The 18,381-nt window shown below is 41.3% G+C and overlaps 1 protein-coding gene across 1 annotated transcript in view; it reads right to left on the reverse strand.

Annotated features, from left to right (window-relative positions):
* The window catches only part of sh3yl1 (SH3 and SYLF domain containing 1), a 45,636-nt gene extending 27,509 nt beyond the window's left edge, over positions 1–18,127 (reverse strand). Inside the window, exon 1 of the mRNA XM_070440937.1 lies at positions 18,031–18,127. Coding sequence (XP_070297038.1) covers position 18,031 — 1 coding nt within the window. The 5' untranslated portion in view covers positions 18,032–18,127. The remainder of the gene's footprint in view (positions 1–18,030) is intronic.
* Positions 18,128–18,381: the final 254 nt, after the last annotated feature.

The following is an 18,381-nucleotide window of genomic DNA, read 5'->3' on the forward strand; positions in this document are numbered from 1 at the left end:
AGGACAGCCCCCCCCCTACCAGAGTCAGTTGAAAGCAGGACAGGCCCCCCCCCCTTACCAGGGTCAGTTGAAAGCAGGACAGCCCCCCCCCCCCCTACAGAGTCAGTTGAAGCAGGACAGGCCCCCCCCCCCGTAACAGGAGTCAGTGTCGATAGCAGGACAGCCCCCCCTTAACCAATAGTCAGTTTGAAAGGCAGGGACAGGGCCCCCCCCACCGGCACCCCCAGGAGTCCGCTTGTAAAGCTAGACACCCCGCCCCCACTACCAGAGTCAGTTTGAAGCAGGTACAGCCCACCCCCCCCCTACCAGAGTCAGTTGATAGCAGGACAGCCCCCCCCTACCAGAGTCAGTTGATAGGCAGGACAGCCCCCCTACCAGAGTCAGTTGATAGCCAGGACAGCCCCCCCCCTACCAGAGTCAGTTGAAAGCAGGACAGCCCCCCCCACCGAGGTCAGTTGAAAGCAGGACAGCCCCCCCCCCCCCCTACCAAGTGCAGTTGATTCAGCAGGGACAGCCCTCCCCCCCCTACCAGAGTCAGGTAAAGTTAGCAGACGCTTTCAAGGACTAGCATAGCAGCCCCCTGTCTTGGGGAATGTACCTCGGTAGCTATCCTACCTGTCCTGCGCTGTTGTACTGGACTTACAAGGTGACCGTTATTGAAGATTGGTTCTATTTTCGCAGAGGAAATGGGGGGGGGGGGGAACAACAATAACATGAATACCAGCTGGTGAGTGCAGAGTGAACGAAGAATCATCCATCTTGTGATGTCTTTCAAGAACAGCTCATTCACATGTCCTCGAGCGTACGTATTTACACACACACACACAGAGAGACACGAGGGAATCTTGGAGGGTCAGGAGTATCCGTAGGCCGGGTAAGGAATGTTCATGTGGGTATAAATTAGTACATTGTGATGTACTAAAATGTGTCATGCAGCATCTCAGCCTAATGGACCAGCATCCCACAGGACACACAGGTGTGTTCACTGATGTTCATCCCTTGCCCCAAGTATAGACAGTCTTCTGGATTAAACATCTCACACCAGAGGGTGTGTTTATGCTTCCTGCCACCGATACTGTCTGCTGTTAAGCACTGTTTAATGTGTCACCTGTGGCTCATGTCAGAACAATATGAATACATTACAAGTCAGGCAGAGCTGTGGACACCTCTCAGTGCTGTGGACACCTCTCAGTGCTGAAGAAGGACCCCACTCAGTTATCCCATGGCCCCAACATCAGCTGACTACGCCCTCTTTCTCTCTGGCCGCAGCGCTGTGTGGTGTTACAGAAGGCCCTGGGCTGCACACATGCACGAACGCACATGAGCACACGCATGCGTGACCAAACACGCACAAAACATTCAAAATGAACTCTGTGGATCATGGGTTTTAGTTTGTGACACTGAACTTGTTGTCTGGTACATCAAAAAAACACAACATAATACATTCCTATCTGGGTCACTGAATGGCTATAAAAAGACATGTGACCGATTATGTTAGGGACTCCAGGGGTGGCCAAACCTGTGCTCCCGAAGACCTACGGCAAAAGCTGGAGGGTAGTCTTTCAGGGTACATTTTAGTCATTTCGCAGACGCTCTTATCCAGAAGCGACTTACAGTTATAGTGCATACATTTAAATAGTCCCCCCCCCCCCCATACTGGGAATTGAACCGACAACCCTGGTGTTGCAACCAACTGAGCCATAAGGTGAAGRGTTAACCCTCCATCACACACGCACCACGCCGTTATATCGACGGTCGGCTGGGTTCGGGTCATGAAATATTGTGAGGATGAAGGGCAGGTGGGTGACGGGCGGGTTGAATAAAGAGAAAAAAAATGCTGTGAAAATCCATTCATGTATAATTAATTGTGGAATTCATGAGGTTTTTCCTTCCATTATATTAAATCGAGTTATTTTATCTGGTGTTAGTGCATAAGCCGAAGCTTTAGGGCCCAACTGTACGCTCGTCAAATACACGCCAATAGCCAAATGCTTTCAATCCTGGAGGCAAAAAAAAGGACAATGTAGGATTTTATTTCAATAACAGAAATTGAAAATAAAGAGAAGGGAGAGTCAGAATAGAGGCCTATTGTTTGAGAAATATATTTAGTGTGATTGTGAGCCGCTATACAAATTCGATAGTCACAAGATGGGATTTAAAAAAAATGGCACATCAAGGTCATTGTACTGTTCAGATGGGTTAAATGGAAAAGTGAAATACGGACACTGACTGTCTATAACCTACCACACACAATATTAACTTCTGCAGTAGGGTTGCAAAGGGTCGGAAACTTCCCGGTATTTTTCCATGGAAAGTAACGCCCTGGATTATTGGGGAATTTTGCTTAAATAKWTTTTTTTCCAATWAYCTTTTTTGTGGGATACACATAAGGCCTAGGTTTTGTGGCATATTTTGGTTAAACTATCCCCAATTCAATGGAATTGCAACCCTTTGCATGCACAGTGCATTCTTAGATCACATGTGCAGTGCACTCTTCCATCACATGTASAGCTGATTCTCAAGACCTTGCACACTAATGAGATGCTATTGAGCCCACACTACTACACTGTCTGAGCCAAGGAATACATACTTTATGATACGTTTTGATTACAATACTGGTTGGGGTGAATATATTTCATATGACAGTCAGCAAAAAAAGAAACGTCCCTTTTTTCAGGACCCTGTCTTTCAAAGATAATTCGTAAAAATCCAAATAACTTCACAGATCTTCATTGTAAAGGGCTTAAAAGCTGTTTTCCCATGCTGTGTTTCAATGAACCTAAATGAATGAACATGCACCTGTGAACGGTCGTTAGACACTAACAGCTTAGAGGTCGACGATTAAAAAAAAAAAAAAAAAAAAATCAGGAATGGTTGATTAATTAGGGCCGAAGTTTTCATAACAAAAATCGGTAATCGTCATTTTTGGACGCCGATTATATAGCATCTCACGAGGAGACGATGTGGCAGGCTGACCACCTTGTTACGCGAGTGCTGCACGCAGCCAAGGTAAGTTGCTAGCTGCATTAAAACGTATTTTATAAAAAACAATGAATCTTAACATAAATCACTCGTTAACTACACATGGTTGATAGTTTATCTAGCTTGTACTGCATTGCGTATAATCAATATGGTGCCTGTTAATTTATCATCGAATCACAGCCTACTTCGCCAAACGGGTAACGATTTAAGTGCATTCGCGAAAAAAGCACTGCCGTTGCACCAATGTACCTAACCATAAACATCAATGCCTTTCTTAAAAATCAATACACAAGTATATATTTTAAACATGCATATTTAGTTAAAATCAATTCATGTTAGCAGGCAATATTAACTAGGGAAATTGTGTCACTTCTCTTGCTTCTGTGCAAGCAGAGTCAGGGTATATGCAGCAGTTTGGGCCGCCTGGCTCGTTGCGAACTATGCGAGTCCAAGTTTTTTTTGACTCAATGGAGGAAGTAGTCAGAGAAATGCTGATGAATGTCTTGCTCAAGCTGTTTATTAACTGGTTCACCTCTGATGCTCACAGGCAATGTGTATTGGAAGATATCTGAATGTTCTTCACCCAGCATACACCCCTCCAACCAGACATGCTTTATCTACTCATGTCTGTGATTCAGAGTTCAGAGTCCAAGTGAAGGTCAAGCAAATCTAGAGAAAGCAGACTTATTGCAATCATCTCGTGGGTGGTCGAATGTTCTGGGCAAGGAATAATTAACTACTCCCCCTCAACCAGTATTCTACAAGACCACAGACAAGGGTCTCTACATTGCAGATGAGCTGAAGGCAGTCATCAATGACCTTGGACCACAGAAGGTATTTGCACTGCTGACAGACAAGGCTGCAAACACGACGGCTGCTTGGTCTAAAGTGGAGGAGTCCTTCCCTCACATCACACCCATTGGCTGTGCTGCTCATGCATTTAATCTGCGCATCAAGGACATCATGGCACTGAAACAAATGATACTCTACAAAGAGCCAAGGAAATTGTTAGGTATGTGAAGGGTCATCAAGTTATAGCAGCAATCTACCTACAAAGCAAAGTGAGAAGAATAAGAGCACCACATTGAAGCTGAGCCAGCAACACCCTTGGGTGGTGTTGTCATCAGTTTGACAGTCTCCTGGAGGGGAAGGAGTCTCTCCAAGAAATGGCCATATCACAGTCCGACATCAGAGGATCCTGGATGATTGTATTTTGGGAGAGAGTGGTAAGCAGCCTGAAACTCCTAAAACCTATTGCAGTAGCCATTGCACAGATTGAGGAACAATGCCATCCTGTCTGCTGTTCAGACTGCTTGCGGATATAGAGAAGAAATCCGTACTGCCCTGCCCATTCACTGTTGCTCCAAGCAGAGGAAACTGCAGTTCTGAAATACATCAAAAAGTGTGAAGACTTCTCGCCTGAAGCCATACATGCCGCAGCGTACATGTTGGACCCCAAAGTATGCTGGCAGATCAACAAGGCCTATGGTGCACACTACCGTGTCTCGCCACCTTGGCCTGGATGAGGCAAGGTTCTTGGCAACACAGCGGTTGGAACCAAAAATCTCAAATTTGGACTCAGGTTCAGCCAAAAAGGACATATTTCCACCGGTCTAATATCCATTGTTTGTGTTTTTGGCCGAAGCAAGTCTTTATTATTAGTGTCCTTTAGTAGTGGTTTCTTTGCAGAAATTCAACCCGGAAGGCCCGATTCATGCAGTCTCCTCTGAACAGCTGATGTTAGAGTAGATGTATGTTACAAGAACTGAAGCATTTATTTAGGCTGCAATCTGATGTGCATTGATTACCGATTTATGGAGGCTGGTAACTCTAATGAACTTATTCTCTGCAGCAGAGGTAACTCAGGTCTTCCTTTCCTGTAGGTGGTCCTCATGAGAGAAGCACATAACCCTTGATGGTTTTTGCGACTGCACTTGAAGAAACGTTCAAAGTTCTTGAAATATTCTGCATTGACTGCATTTCCTTTGTTTTTTGGCGTTTTTTGCCATAATATGGACTGGTCTTTTACCAAATGAGGGATACCACCCCTACAACACGACTGAGTCACTCAAACGCATTAAGACGGATTAAACTCCACAAATTAACTCTTAGGCACACCTGTTAATTGAAATGCATTCCAGGTAACTACCTCATGAAGCTGGTTGAGAAGCCAAGAGTGTGCAAAGCTGTCAAGGCAAAGGGTCTACTTTGAAGAATCTCAAATATATAATAATTTTTTTTCTGGCTCTACATGTCCATATGTCATTCATAGTTTTGATGCCTTCACTATTATTCTACAATGAAGAAAATAGTACAAATAAAGAAAAACCTTGAATGAGAAGGTGTCCAAACTTTTGATTGGTACTTTTGGCAAAGAAAATGTATTTACAAGCCGTAGAAAATGAGAATGAAAAGGTTCAGAACTTTTGTGAAACATCACAGTTAAAAATATGGCAATAGAAAATTAAAACTGGATGGTGTTCAGAGTTATGGGAGGGGGAGGGGTGTGTGGGGCTGAAAAGGTGGGACTAAAAACATCAAGACAACTAATAAAAAAAATATATACTGGGTCCGTAAAATGTGTATAATACATTCCTTGCAAAAGTATTCACCCCTTGGCGTTTTTTGTATTTTGTTGCATTACAACCTGTAATTTAAATAGATTTTTATTTGGATGTCATGTAATGGACATATTGGTGAATGTTTAAAAAAAAACACTGAAAAGTGGTGCGTGCATATGTATTCACCCCTAAATAAGATCTGGTGCAACCAATTACCTTCAGAAGTCACATAATTAGTTCCTTAGTACACACACACAGTTCTGAAAGGCCCCACAGTCTGCAACACCACTACGCAAGCGCCACCAAGCAAGCGGTACTATGAAGACCAAGGAGTTCCTCAAACAGGTCAGGGACAAAGTTGTGGAGAAGGCAACAATAACAATAAAAACAACTTTACTTCCCAGGACCTTCAGACCACGGCACCATTAAATCATTATTTAAAAAAATGCACCACAACAAACCTGCACAGAGAGGGCCGCCCACCAACACACACAGACCAGGCAAGGAGGCATTAAAGAGGCAACAAAGAGACCAAAGAGCTGCAAAGCTCCACAGTGGAGATTGGAGTATCTATCCATAGGACCACTAAGCCATATACTCCACAGAGTGCTGGCTTGCTGAAGAGTGGCCAGAAGAAGAAAAAAATAAGCAAACAGTTTGGTGTTCACCAAAAGGCATGTGGGAAACTCCCCAAACATATGGAGGTACTCTGGTCAGATGAGACTAAAATGTAGCTTTTTGGTCATCAAGGGAAACGCTATGTCTGATGCAAACCCAACACTCTTCATCACCCCGAGAACATCATCCCCGATGCTTTATTGGCCGTGATTGGGATACTGGTCAGAATGATGGAGGCGCTAAATACAGGGAAATTCGAGGGAAACCTGTCAGTCTTCCAGAGACTTGAGACTGGGACAGAGGTTTACCTTCCAGCAGGACAATGACCCTAAGGATACCGCTGAAGCAACACTCGAGTGGTTTAAGGGGAAACATTTAAATGTCTTGGAATGGCCTAGTCAAAGCCCAGACCTCAATCCAATTGAGAATCTGTGGTATGATTTAAAATTGCTGTACACCTGCGGAACCCATCCAACTTGAAGCAGCGGGAACAGTTTTGCCTTGAAGAATGGGCAAAAATTCCAGTGGCTAGATGTGCCAAGCTTAGAGACATACCCCAAGAGACTTGCAGCTGTAATTGCTGCAAAAGGTGCCTCTACAAAGTATGACTTTGGGGGGGTGAATAGTTATGCATGCTCAAGTTCTGTTTTTTTTGGTTTTATTTCTTGTTTGTTTCACAAGAAAAAAAAAATATTTAGCATCTTCAAAGTGGTAGGAATGTTGTGTAAATCAAATGATACAACCCCCCCCCCCCCCAAAAAAAAGAAAATTATATTATTTGAATTCCAGGTTGTAAAGACAACAAAATAGGAAAAAAATGCCAAGGGGGTGAAAACCTACAAGTGGCTTGCGAAAGTTCAGAACATTTGTGGAACAGCACAGTTCAAAATATGGCAGAATAGAAACTGGATGGTCTTCAGAAATAGATGGGAGGAGGAGGGGAGCTAAAGGATGAAAAAATAAAAGATACATTGTAAAATAGATTGTGTCCATAAAATGTATACAGTGTATAAGCAGGAAGTAGAAGCTTAAGAGTTGTCCAATAGTTTACTCCAATTAGTGGAGGATAGGGAAAAATATATTTACATTGTAGCTTCCATCAAATCGGCAATATTAAAAGCTGATCTACCTCCTAAAGATGGTTGTCGTCAACACACAGCGCTCGTTTTCTCATAAACTGAAATTGAGCAAACAGTGTAGAATTTTAGCAACCAGCCACAATATATTATGGTAATTACCATATATTATGGTAATCTATATCAGCTGATTGTACTTCAACATAAGATTGACATAAAAGCCAAAATCTTATCAGAAACATGGGTCATTTTTCACAGCTTTATTTGCCGCTTAAAACCAGACAAACCGATTAGAACATTTTGAAATAAAATCCTTCCTGTTTTTTTGTCTCGAGTTATTGCATTTTTTCTCCCTGGTCCCTAAACATCTTTGCTGCGATCCAGAAGCAGATGAGAACTTTACTGATGTCATTGGTTATGATGTCATTGGTTATGATGTCATTGGCAACTTGATTGAATGCTTCAATCTGTCAATGTACGACATATTTTCCGGTTTATTTTAGTCTTCTAGTAGGGCAACAAGTAATGACAGACTCTGCCAAGTCCAACAACKAGATGTTCCGGTTTTTCAGGGGAAATGMAAAGAGTTCCTGTGACGTGTGCTTTTGGACGTTACCAAGGCGACATACATTCTTAACTCCTCCTCCACATTTACTCTGTTATGAACAGTGCAGAGGGGAGCCTCACAAAAGTTATTTTCTCTTCTTGTCAAGACCAGTATGTAGATGATCTAGTTTCAGTTGTTTTGTTTACGTTAGTTTATCACAGAAGAGGCATCTATAATTAGATATACAAGTTGACTAACACATACCCTACTAAKTGTTTAGGACGTTATAAGAAGAAACAGGGCCTATCATACAGTGAGCTCCAAAAGTATTGGGACAGTGACAAATGTGCTGTTGCTGAAATCATACAATGACTGAAATAAAACAGTTAAAGTGCAGACTGTCAGCCTTCATTTGAGGGTATTTTTTTATCCATATCAGGTGAACTGTTAAGAAATTACAGCACTTTATATACATAGTCCCCCCATTTTAGGAGACCAAAAGTATCGGAACAAATTCACTTGTGTATTAAAAGTCGTAAAAAAAAAATGAAAGTTTAGTATTTGGTCCCATAGTCCCACTCTCACACAATGACTACATCAAGCTTAGGACACTAAACTTGTTGGATGCATTTACTGTTTGTTTTGTGTTTCAGATTATTTTGTGCCCAATAGAAATGAATAGTAAATAATGTAAGGTGTCATTTTGGAGTCACTTTTATTGTAAATAAGAACAGAATGTTTCTGAACACTTCTACATTAAATGTGGATGCTGCCATGGTTACGGATAGTCCTGAATTAATTCGTGAATAATGATGAGTGACAAAGTTAGATGCACAAATATAACTGTCACAAAACTTTGAGCGCACAGTAAATTAGGCTTCAAAAAACAAAAAAATAAAAATGCACTGCCTGTACAGCTCTTTCTATATTAGCAGTCGGGCCTCAGATGTTCACTTTCATTACATGTAGTTAGGGGTTGAGGTGAACAAACAGCTGACCCGCGCATCACTAACACGCACCTGCTTACGCATGTCTAGCAGATCCATTAGTTCTAACGAGAACGTCAGGCCTCATTAGGAGGCAGTCAATCACCACCACGCTAATGAACCAGACACTAATGACTATCCGATTACTGCTAATACACAGTTACACATGGCTAATGAACAATCAGAGAGAGAACGAACGAAAAAAAAAAAAAATATTTCCAGAGGGTTTTTGAATGAGCTGGTTAATTAGTGATAATTAATAGTAACAGTCTGAATGAAGACCTGGGCGGAGACTGAGCTGGGTAAGATCACATGATCTACAGTACTGTTACACACATTATTTAACCTGTCCATGTCACAGAAGCTACGGGTGTGTGTTTTTGTTACCCTGTGGACTGTCAGAGATACACGCATACGGACAATTTGCATCTAAAAAAGGCCCATCAGCACCAACATGTGAAGTCCATGTCAAATTGGGAAAAAATAAAGTTAAGAGTTTATATTTGAGAAATTAAGCCATACATATTTTTGTAACCGTTTTCCATCCCAACAATGTGGAATGAGCAAAAGCTTTGATTTCTTCTGATCAAACAGATGGAAAAGTGGTCTTAGACAAATCTACCAGAAAAAGTCTTTAGACTTTCTCACTTAACAACTTATTCTAAAATGGAATCATTTTTTGTATACATTTTTTTCACTCAAATGACACACCATGATGATGACTGCAAATCCAAAATATATTAATTTTTTTCTTCTGAAATTGTAGATAATTTATTAAGATATGTAAATGTGATATTTCTGTAAGTATTCAGACCCTTTACTCAGTACTTTGTTGAAGCACTTTGGCAGCGATTACAGCCTGGAGTGTTCTTGTGGTATGATGCTACAAGCTTGGCACACCCTTTATTTGGGGATATTTTCCCTTCTCTCAGACCTCTCAGCTCTGTCAGTTGGATGGGGAGAGTTGCAGCATAGTTATTTTAGGTCTCTCCAGAGATGTTAGATCGGGTTCAAGTCCAGGCTCTGGCTGGCTACTCAAGGACATTACAGAGACTTGTCTCAAAGCCACTCCTGCATCGTCTTGGCTGTTACTTAGGTCAAATGTCCCGTTGGAAAGGTGAGACCTTCGACCCAGTCTGAATTTCTGAGCGCTCGAGCAGGTATTCATCAAGGATCTCTCTGTACTTTGTTCCGTTCATCTTGACTCGATGCCTGACTAGTGTCCCAGTCCATGCACTGAAAAACATCTCCACAGCATGATGCAGCCACCCCCATGCTTCACCGTAGCGATGTTCCCAGGTTTCCTCAGACGCGACGCTTGCATTCAGGCCAAAGAGTTCGATCTTTGTTTCATTAGACCAGACAATCTCTGGTCTGAGAGTCTTTAGGTGCCTTTTGGCAAACTCCAAGCGGGCTGTCATGTCCTTTACCGAGGAGTGGCTTCTGTCTGCCACTCTACCATAAAGCCTGATTGCGGACTTCTGCAGAGATGGTTGTCTTTCTGGAAGTTCTCCCATCTCCACAGATGAACTCTGGAGCTCTTTCAGAGTGACCATCAGTTCTTAGTCACCTCCCTGACCAAGGCCCTTCTCCCCAGATTGGTCAGGCGGCCAGCTCTAGGATGAGTCTTGGTGGTTCCAAAATTGTTCCATTTAAGAATGATGGAGGRCACCGTGTTCTTGGGGACCTTCAAATGGTGCAGAAATGTTTTGGTACCCTTCCCCAGATCTGTGCCTCGACACAATCCTGTCTCGGAGCTCTACGGTCAATTCCTTCCACCTCCATGGCTTGGTTTTTACTCTGACATACACGGTCAACTGTGGGACATCAGACAGGTGTGTGCCATTTTAAATCTTATCCAATCAAGTTGTAGAAACATCTCAAGGAAGATCAATGGAAACAGGATGCACCGGCGCTCAATTGACACATTTACTTAAAGGAAATATCTAGATATTTTCTAATTTCTCTCCCTCATGATGAAGGTTGACAGAAGATACAAGTAAAAGGTAGAGTCTTAAACCAAATACTTCCTGTCTAATGATATCAAGTATGTGAATTATTAAGTGATTCAAACTCAATTCTGTTACCAAATCTAATGGAATTACAGACATTGAAATTGGCTACAATGGGAAAATCAAAGTAGTCAAACCAGAGTTGTGTCACCTGCTACTGTCATCCCTTCCAGTGGCATACTCTTATATTCAGCTCATAACTGTTTTTACTTCTGTCTGGTGGTGAAAGCAGGTCTCTCTATCCCTCCAAGCATCCTCAACCACTGAGCACAAACCCACACCGGAACACCATATATTTCACAAGTTTGGACAGTAAAGAAAAGTAGTATACAGTACCGCACACCAGATTAGAAAACGGTACTATCTACTGTACTGAACTCTATTGTCCAAACTTGTGAAAATAGACATCTATGATTGTTTCAGACTTGGTCTAGACTAACCAAATGTAGTCTTGTTCGGGGACAGAGCTAAATTACTATAGCCAGCGTGTAGAATACCCAAATATGCTAAAGAACGATATTGCAATATTTCTAACTTMGTATCTATTCAGGATATCACCARGAAGAGAAGACATTCATATCAATAATTATTAATTTCTGTATAGTACAGATCAAGGATCCATTACGTAATTCAGTGGTCACCAACCTTTGAGTCAAATCAAAATTGTATTTGTCACATGCACCGAATACAAACAGGTGTAGACTTTACTGTGAAATGCTTACTTACAAGCCCTTATCCAACAATGCAGTTAAGAAAATATTTACTAAATAAACTAAAATGGAAAAAGTGGTTTTATTTAAACAAAAAGTAACAATAGTGAGGCTATAAACAGTGGGTACCGGTCAATGTGTGGGGTACAGGTTAGTTGAGGTAATTTGTACATGTAGGTAGGAGTAAAGTGACTAAGATAATAAATAGTGAGTAATGTAAAATCAAAGGGGGTGGGGGGGGGGTCAATGCAAATAGCCCGGGTGGCCATGTGATTAATTGTTCAGCAGTCTTATGACTTGGGGGTAGAGGCTGTTAACCTCTCTAGGGGGTGTGGGACGACACCTGGCCAACATCCAATGAAATTGCAGAGCGCCAAATTCAAAAACAGAAATACTCATAAAAAAATACAAGTGTTATACATCGGTTTAAAGATTAACTTCTTGTTAATCTAACCACGGTGTCAGATTTCAAAAAGGCTTTACAGCGAAAGCATACCATGCGATTATCTGAGAACATCGCCCAGCAGACAAATCATTACAAACAGTTACCAGCCAAGTAGAGGAGTTAAGCACGCACGCCTGAGGGGCCACAGTGTTGAGAATCAGTGTGGCAGATGTGTTGTTGCCGAACCTTACTGGCTGACTACACTGCTCGCTTCGCGTGCGCTTTACAAAATAAATTTAGAAATCTATGTTAATCAATTATTGGACCCACACTGATCATGCGCGCCAACTAGCATCTGCGTTGCCAAGGGCCAAAATAGAAATTAGTTATATTTCTGACGCAGTTCACGCTGCAAGTCCTGCCTCTCCCATCTCCTCATTGGTTTATAGAAGCAGGTACCCACGTGCCATCTCCTCATTGGTTATACCCACGTGGGTGACTGAAAGACGAACGAGGTCAGTGGCGATAATGCACCTAATTTATGAAAGTTGCCAATCGCAATATAAAATCAAGAGAAGAAAAAGCCTGGAAGGAAGTGAGATGACTAGAAACGAGTCGGTTGGCTGTTTTATGTGTGGATTAATTGGCGTAGTAGAGGACCTTGTGCATTTCAGGTAAAATAACAACTCAATGTTTATATCCCAGGACAAATTAGCTAGCAAGTGCAAGCTAACTAGCTAAAGTGCCATAAATGTTTAATGCTTTTCGACCTGTCCCTAAATTATTTTAATTGGTTCAGAGTTTGTTTTGATATTTTAACCTGCGTGTCGTGATCGCGTTTGGTGTGGGGAGGGCAAAATAAATGTATGCACGATGGCACAGCCGGTTTGGGGCCCATCAGGAAGTCCAGGATCCAGTTGCAGAGGGAGGTGTTTAGTCCCAGGGTCCCTAGTTTAGTGATGAGCTGACGGCACTATGGTGTTGAACGCTGAGCTGTAGTCAATGAACAGCATTCTCACATAAATGTTTATTTTGTCCAGGTGTGAAAGGGCAGTGTGGAGTGCAATAGAGATTGCATCATCTGTGGATCGGTTGGGGTTGTATGCGAATTGGAGTGGGTCTACAATTTCCCGGGATGATGGTGTTGTGAACCATGACCAGCCTTTCAAAGCACTTCATGACTATTGACGCGAGTGCTACAGGGCCATGGTGCTCTAATGCATGCGTCAGTGTGTAAAAAAGGCATTCAGCACGTCTGGTWGSCTCGCGTCACTGGGCAGCTCTCGGCTGAGTTTCCCTTTGTAGTCTAATAGTTTGCAAGCCCTGCCACACCCGAGCAGRGTCAGAGCCAGTGTAGCAGGATTCAACCTTAGGCCTGTATTGATACTTTGCCTGTTTGATGGTTCGTCTGAGGGCAAAGCGGGATTTCTTATAAACGCCTGGATTAGTGCCKCGCTCCTTGAAAGCMCCAGCTCCCGCCTTTAGCTCGGTGCGYATGTTGCCTMTAATCCATGGCTTCTGGTTGGGATATGTACGTACGGTCACTGTGGGGACTACGTCATTGATGCACATATTAATGAAGCCAATGATGATGACTGAGGTGGTATACTCCTCAATGCCATTGTATGAATCATGGAACATATTCCAGTCTGTGCTAGTATAACAGTCCTGTAGTGTAGCATCCGCATCACCTGACCACTTTTAGTGACTTAGTCACTGGTACTTCCTCCTTTAGTTTTTTTCTTGTAAGCAGGAATCAGGAGGATAGAATTCTGGTCAGATTTGCCAAAATGGAGGGCGAGGGAGATTTTTGTACAAGTCTCTGTGTGGAGTAAAGGTGGTCTACAGTTTTTTCTCCCCTCTGGTTACACATGTGAGATGCTGGTAGAAATGAGGTAAAACGGATTTAAGTTTGCCTGCATTAAAGACCCCGGCCACTAGGAGCACCACTTCTGGATGAGCATTTTCTTGTTTGCTTATGGTCTTATACAGCTCGTTGAGTGCGGTTTTTGTGCCAGCGTCGGTTTGTGGTGGTAAATAGACGGCTAAGAAAAATATAGATGAAAACTCATGGTAAATAGTGTGGTCTACAGCTTATCATGAGGTACTCTACCTCAGGCGAGCAATACCTCAAGACGACCTTACATTTTCGACATCGTGCACCAGCTGTTATTGACAAATAGAAACACACCCCCCACCCCTCGTCTTACCGGACGTAGCTGTTCTGTCGATGCACGGAAAACCCAGTATACTATTACCCGTGATGTTCAGCCACGACTCTGTGAAACATTTTTATTTAACTGGGCAAGTCAGTAAAAAAAAGATATCTTATTTACAATGACGGCCTACCGGGGAACAGTGGGTTACTTGCCTTGTTTAGGGGCGGAATGGATTTTTACCTTGTCAGCTCAGGGATTCGATCCAGCAACCTTTTGGTTACTGGCCCAACGCTCTAACCAAAATAGCACAATTGGTTAGGAGCCTGTAAAACGTCAGCCATCCCCTCCAGCGCCATTCAAGATCACTTTCGCAGTCAAAAAGCCAAGATCTACTGCTCAGAAATATATATATATATAAATAATTTATTAGCTGTATAAATAAATTATATATATAAAAAAAAAAATTTACATTAATATATAAAAACATTTTTTTTACATAAACCTAATGAAACAATTCTGTAGGATTGATTTTTGTACAGTAGGCCTAATACATTATAACAGCATATTGGCTATATGCCTGGCCTGCCAATATTGTTCTTCTCAGACCATATTAGACTTCAAGAATCTAGCTTTGATAACAAAATAGATCAGTTGCTGTTGCACTTGTGAGAGGCACAGCTTTGCATAAATTGAACTAATTAGCTTTTTTAATTTACTGGACTAATGGTACCTGCATCTGATGGTCATAGTGCCTTCAAGACAATTGGGAACTCAGAAAAAACAAGGTCAAATCACGACATCCGTGAACTCGATTGCTAAAATGGATGTAACATTAGCATTTTGTCCAATAAACAATTGACTAGCACAAACGTGATTTTGTTTAGGCCTTTTAGTTAGTTTGACATTTGCCAATGTGAAACCAACCGAACGATAAAAATAAGTCTAAATGATTAGAACTGTGTTTGAAAGCGCATAGAGTAGTATTTTCTTTAGATGAAGAACACATGGACAGGAGAGACCTGATCCTAGATCAGCACTCCTACTCAGATGCTTTATGACTACAGGCCTGACTCAGATTGATCTCACCCTGAGCAGGTCTGATGTTTCTATGACAATCAACGCAACAGTTAAAAACAAGAGATTTAAATGCCTTTTTATATGACTTGTGAATCGTTTCAGGAGACTAGACGTATGTCGCACGCCACTACTTCACAGGGGTAAACATATGTTCTTTCAAAATGTTTTTTTTTGTTGGCAGAAATAACTTATGTAACACGTGAACTTAATAACAAACTTGTATTCCATCTGTAAATACAAATTAAATTACGAGCCTAGTTGGTTTAACCACGGAAAAAGTCAGGAACCTTCCCACTAGCCATGATTGGCTGAGAAAATGGATGGGCTGGACATGCCGGGAGATGAGTTTGGATTGGTCTCCCATGTAGCATGCTTCTGTCTATAACGTGAGCTGGTCAGTATGTGTTGAAAGTCCTTTCTACCATGCTGTTTTTAAAAGATTTAACGCCATCAAGAACTACAAAAGATTTGCTACTTTTCTCAACATTGATGCCCTGAATCTAGCAGGCACTATCGGCAGATCAGTTGGAAAAAGTAATGGGCTACTTCCTGCACACGCCACGGTCAGTGTGAACCGGAGTGACTTGACAACGCTGGCCAAACAAAATGTAGCTACAAACAAAACAGAGTTAAATGGTTCAAGTCAGTCGTGAAGCGTTCCTCTTTGTATACGGGTAAGAGTCTAGCTACATTTTCAGATATTATACGTTTCTAATTTTATCTGAAAGTTGTTTTCATTGCAAGTGAAAGCATACTGTTAGCTAGCTAAAGAATGTTAGCTTGCTGGCTCGCTAGCTAACATTACATGTATGATCTGTGTAGTAATATTATTCAAATAAAGACATATTTGCATAACTCACTAACATTGAACATTGTTGCTTAGCTACCTGCAGATTCATACTACAGCTATTACTATGCTTGTATTGGTAGTAGTAAGAGTTTGGATTATTCCGGTTCATTGTTTAGGTAGCTACATGTGTAAAACAGAAGACTTGGCCAGATTATTACATGACCCATCAAGTTAGCCAGATGATGTGCCTGGGGGTGATTACAGCCATCTATTGTATTTTATGAACATGTGTACGTCTCGAGAATAGTGACCCATCCACTTAGCTAGATGTGGCTGGGGAGTGGTTACAGCATTTCCTTCACATGACGCATCAATTTAAACAAGTGTGTCTGGGTAAGAYTCATCTAATAACTATAACATATTTACACCTGAACATTTTTTTTTATTGCTACTACGCAAGTAAACATTTCACTGTACCGTTTACACCCTCTGTATGCTGTGATGAATAAACACTGATTTCATTACATTTAGTGTGTGTTTACCAGAGAGGGTAATGTGAAGAACATGACCTGCAACAAAGTCAGATTGGGATATAGGCCAAGGACCAGATAAAGTGTATTTTTACCTGGAGCTTTTCCTTATTGTAGGCTACTACTTTTAGTTTTGAAAGCTTTGATTGTTTAGAACATGGCCTCAGATGTGAATCCTTAGAGACGGGCTAAGAGACGGGTGTAGAGACACCGAACGGGTGTAGAGACACCGAACGGGTGTAGAGACACCGAACGGGTGTAGAGGTAGAGACACCGAACGGGTGTAGAGACACCGAACGGGTGTAGAGACACCGAACGGGTGTAGAGACACCGAACGGGTGTAGAGACACTGAATAGACAAAGAGCTCTCCAGTTGGTGTACCAAAACATTCAAGGCCATTTTCTCAAAAGTGGAGTTACAGGTTTATCCACTTTTAAAGCAGAATTACTTTGACAATGTAGTGTATGATATACAATTGTATTTATTTATTATAGCAGTGAGTCTTTACTCTTATGAACAAGTCTTATATATTTAAAAATAATTTGTACAGATTATTAGCGTACACCTAATATGTTACCCCTGTTGATGATGCTCATATATATATATAAGGTTGAACTAAGAGATATACATGTAACAAAAAAGATATATGAAATAATGTATGTTGATGCTAATATGACATACAATATTCCATAATGTTTCTATATGATAACAATAGCATAATATATATTTAATATGCCATATACAATTTTTTTAAGTTTCATTAATTCTAATTAACTTAAATCATTATGACACACCCCTCACTATTGTCATTGGTTACACTAATTGCACTGTTTGTCTACATAACTGTTCCTAGGCCGTCATTGAAAATAAGAATTTGTTCTTAACTGACTTGCCTAGTTAAATAAAAGTCAAATAAATAAAAAATACATGGTTCAAGTATTCATCACATTACCCTGAAGAAGGCACAGTGATGCCGAAACGTTGGTAAATACCAATTAATTGCTGGGAGATTACACATGGAGTGTGCGACTTTATTTATTTTGATAGTTTATTCTTTACAACGCAACAACAAAAAACACACCACTCAAATGTTGCTACATAAGACTAAATTGAGGTGGTCGGTCACATTTGATTATTTCTAGGTAGGCAAGAAATGTTTTGACAAAGTACGACTTGTTTTGACGTTTATGACAATCAATACTCACGTTATGACAAGAGATTTAATAACGTCTGTTGAATGTCTGATATAAAACCTACTTCATTGAATAAAATACCMCAACGTGTTTGCTAATCACGTGACRTTTCTGTTTCTCTCCTGTTCGTTCATTCACACTGCTGTTTTATAAAACAGAGATTATTTTCATTTTTCATATTATTCTCAACAAAAGCGAGAAAAGCCATCATAGCCAAACTACAGTTTTAAAACTTTCATCGTTGTTTGGCCAAACTGACCGTGCTGTCGCCTCATTCTCTCTCCCACAGACAACGACGAGAGGGAGGCAGTAMAAGTCCGGAAACACAGTTGTGACAGCATACCAACCCCACAAAACACATTTTATGAGCGATAAATTGTTATATAAAAACTGGGATACTTACTTTTATCGACTGTGACTTGTTTCGCTTCAGTTCGTTAGTTAGTTTGTTTGACTTCTACCATAGTCACCTGCGGCAGGTAAGTAATAAAATAGCGTCCTACACACCTGTTACCCTGGCTGTCTCGTGTGCTGCCAGAAAGACCCCGTCTCAATTTAATTAAACTCATACATATCAAATGGTCACATGAACAATCAAACAGYAACGTATGGAACTATGAATTCCCATTATATGGAAAAAGGTAAGAAATATTAGGTATGCGTGTCATCTATAGACTGTTTTCGACCGTTTTAATAACTTTACAGACAGGCAGCGTCTGGACAGCCGGATAAGGGAATGTGACGCCTATGCCAT

Source organism: Salvelinus sp. IW2-2015, unplaced genomic scaffold, assembly GCF_002910315.2.
Source record: "Salvelinus sp. IW2-2015 unplaced genomic scaffold, ASM291031v2 Un_scaffold3207, whole genome shotgun sequence".
NCBI classification, from domain to species: Eukaryota; Metazoa; Chordata; class Actinopteri; order Salmoniformes; family Salmonidae; genus Salvelinus; species Salvelinus sp. IW2-2015.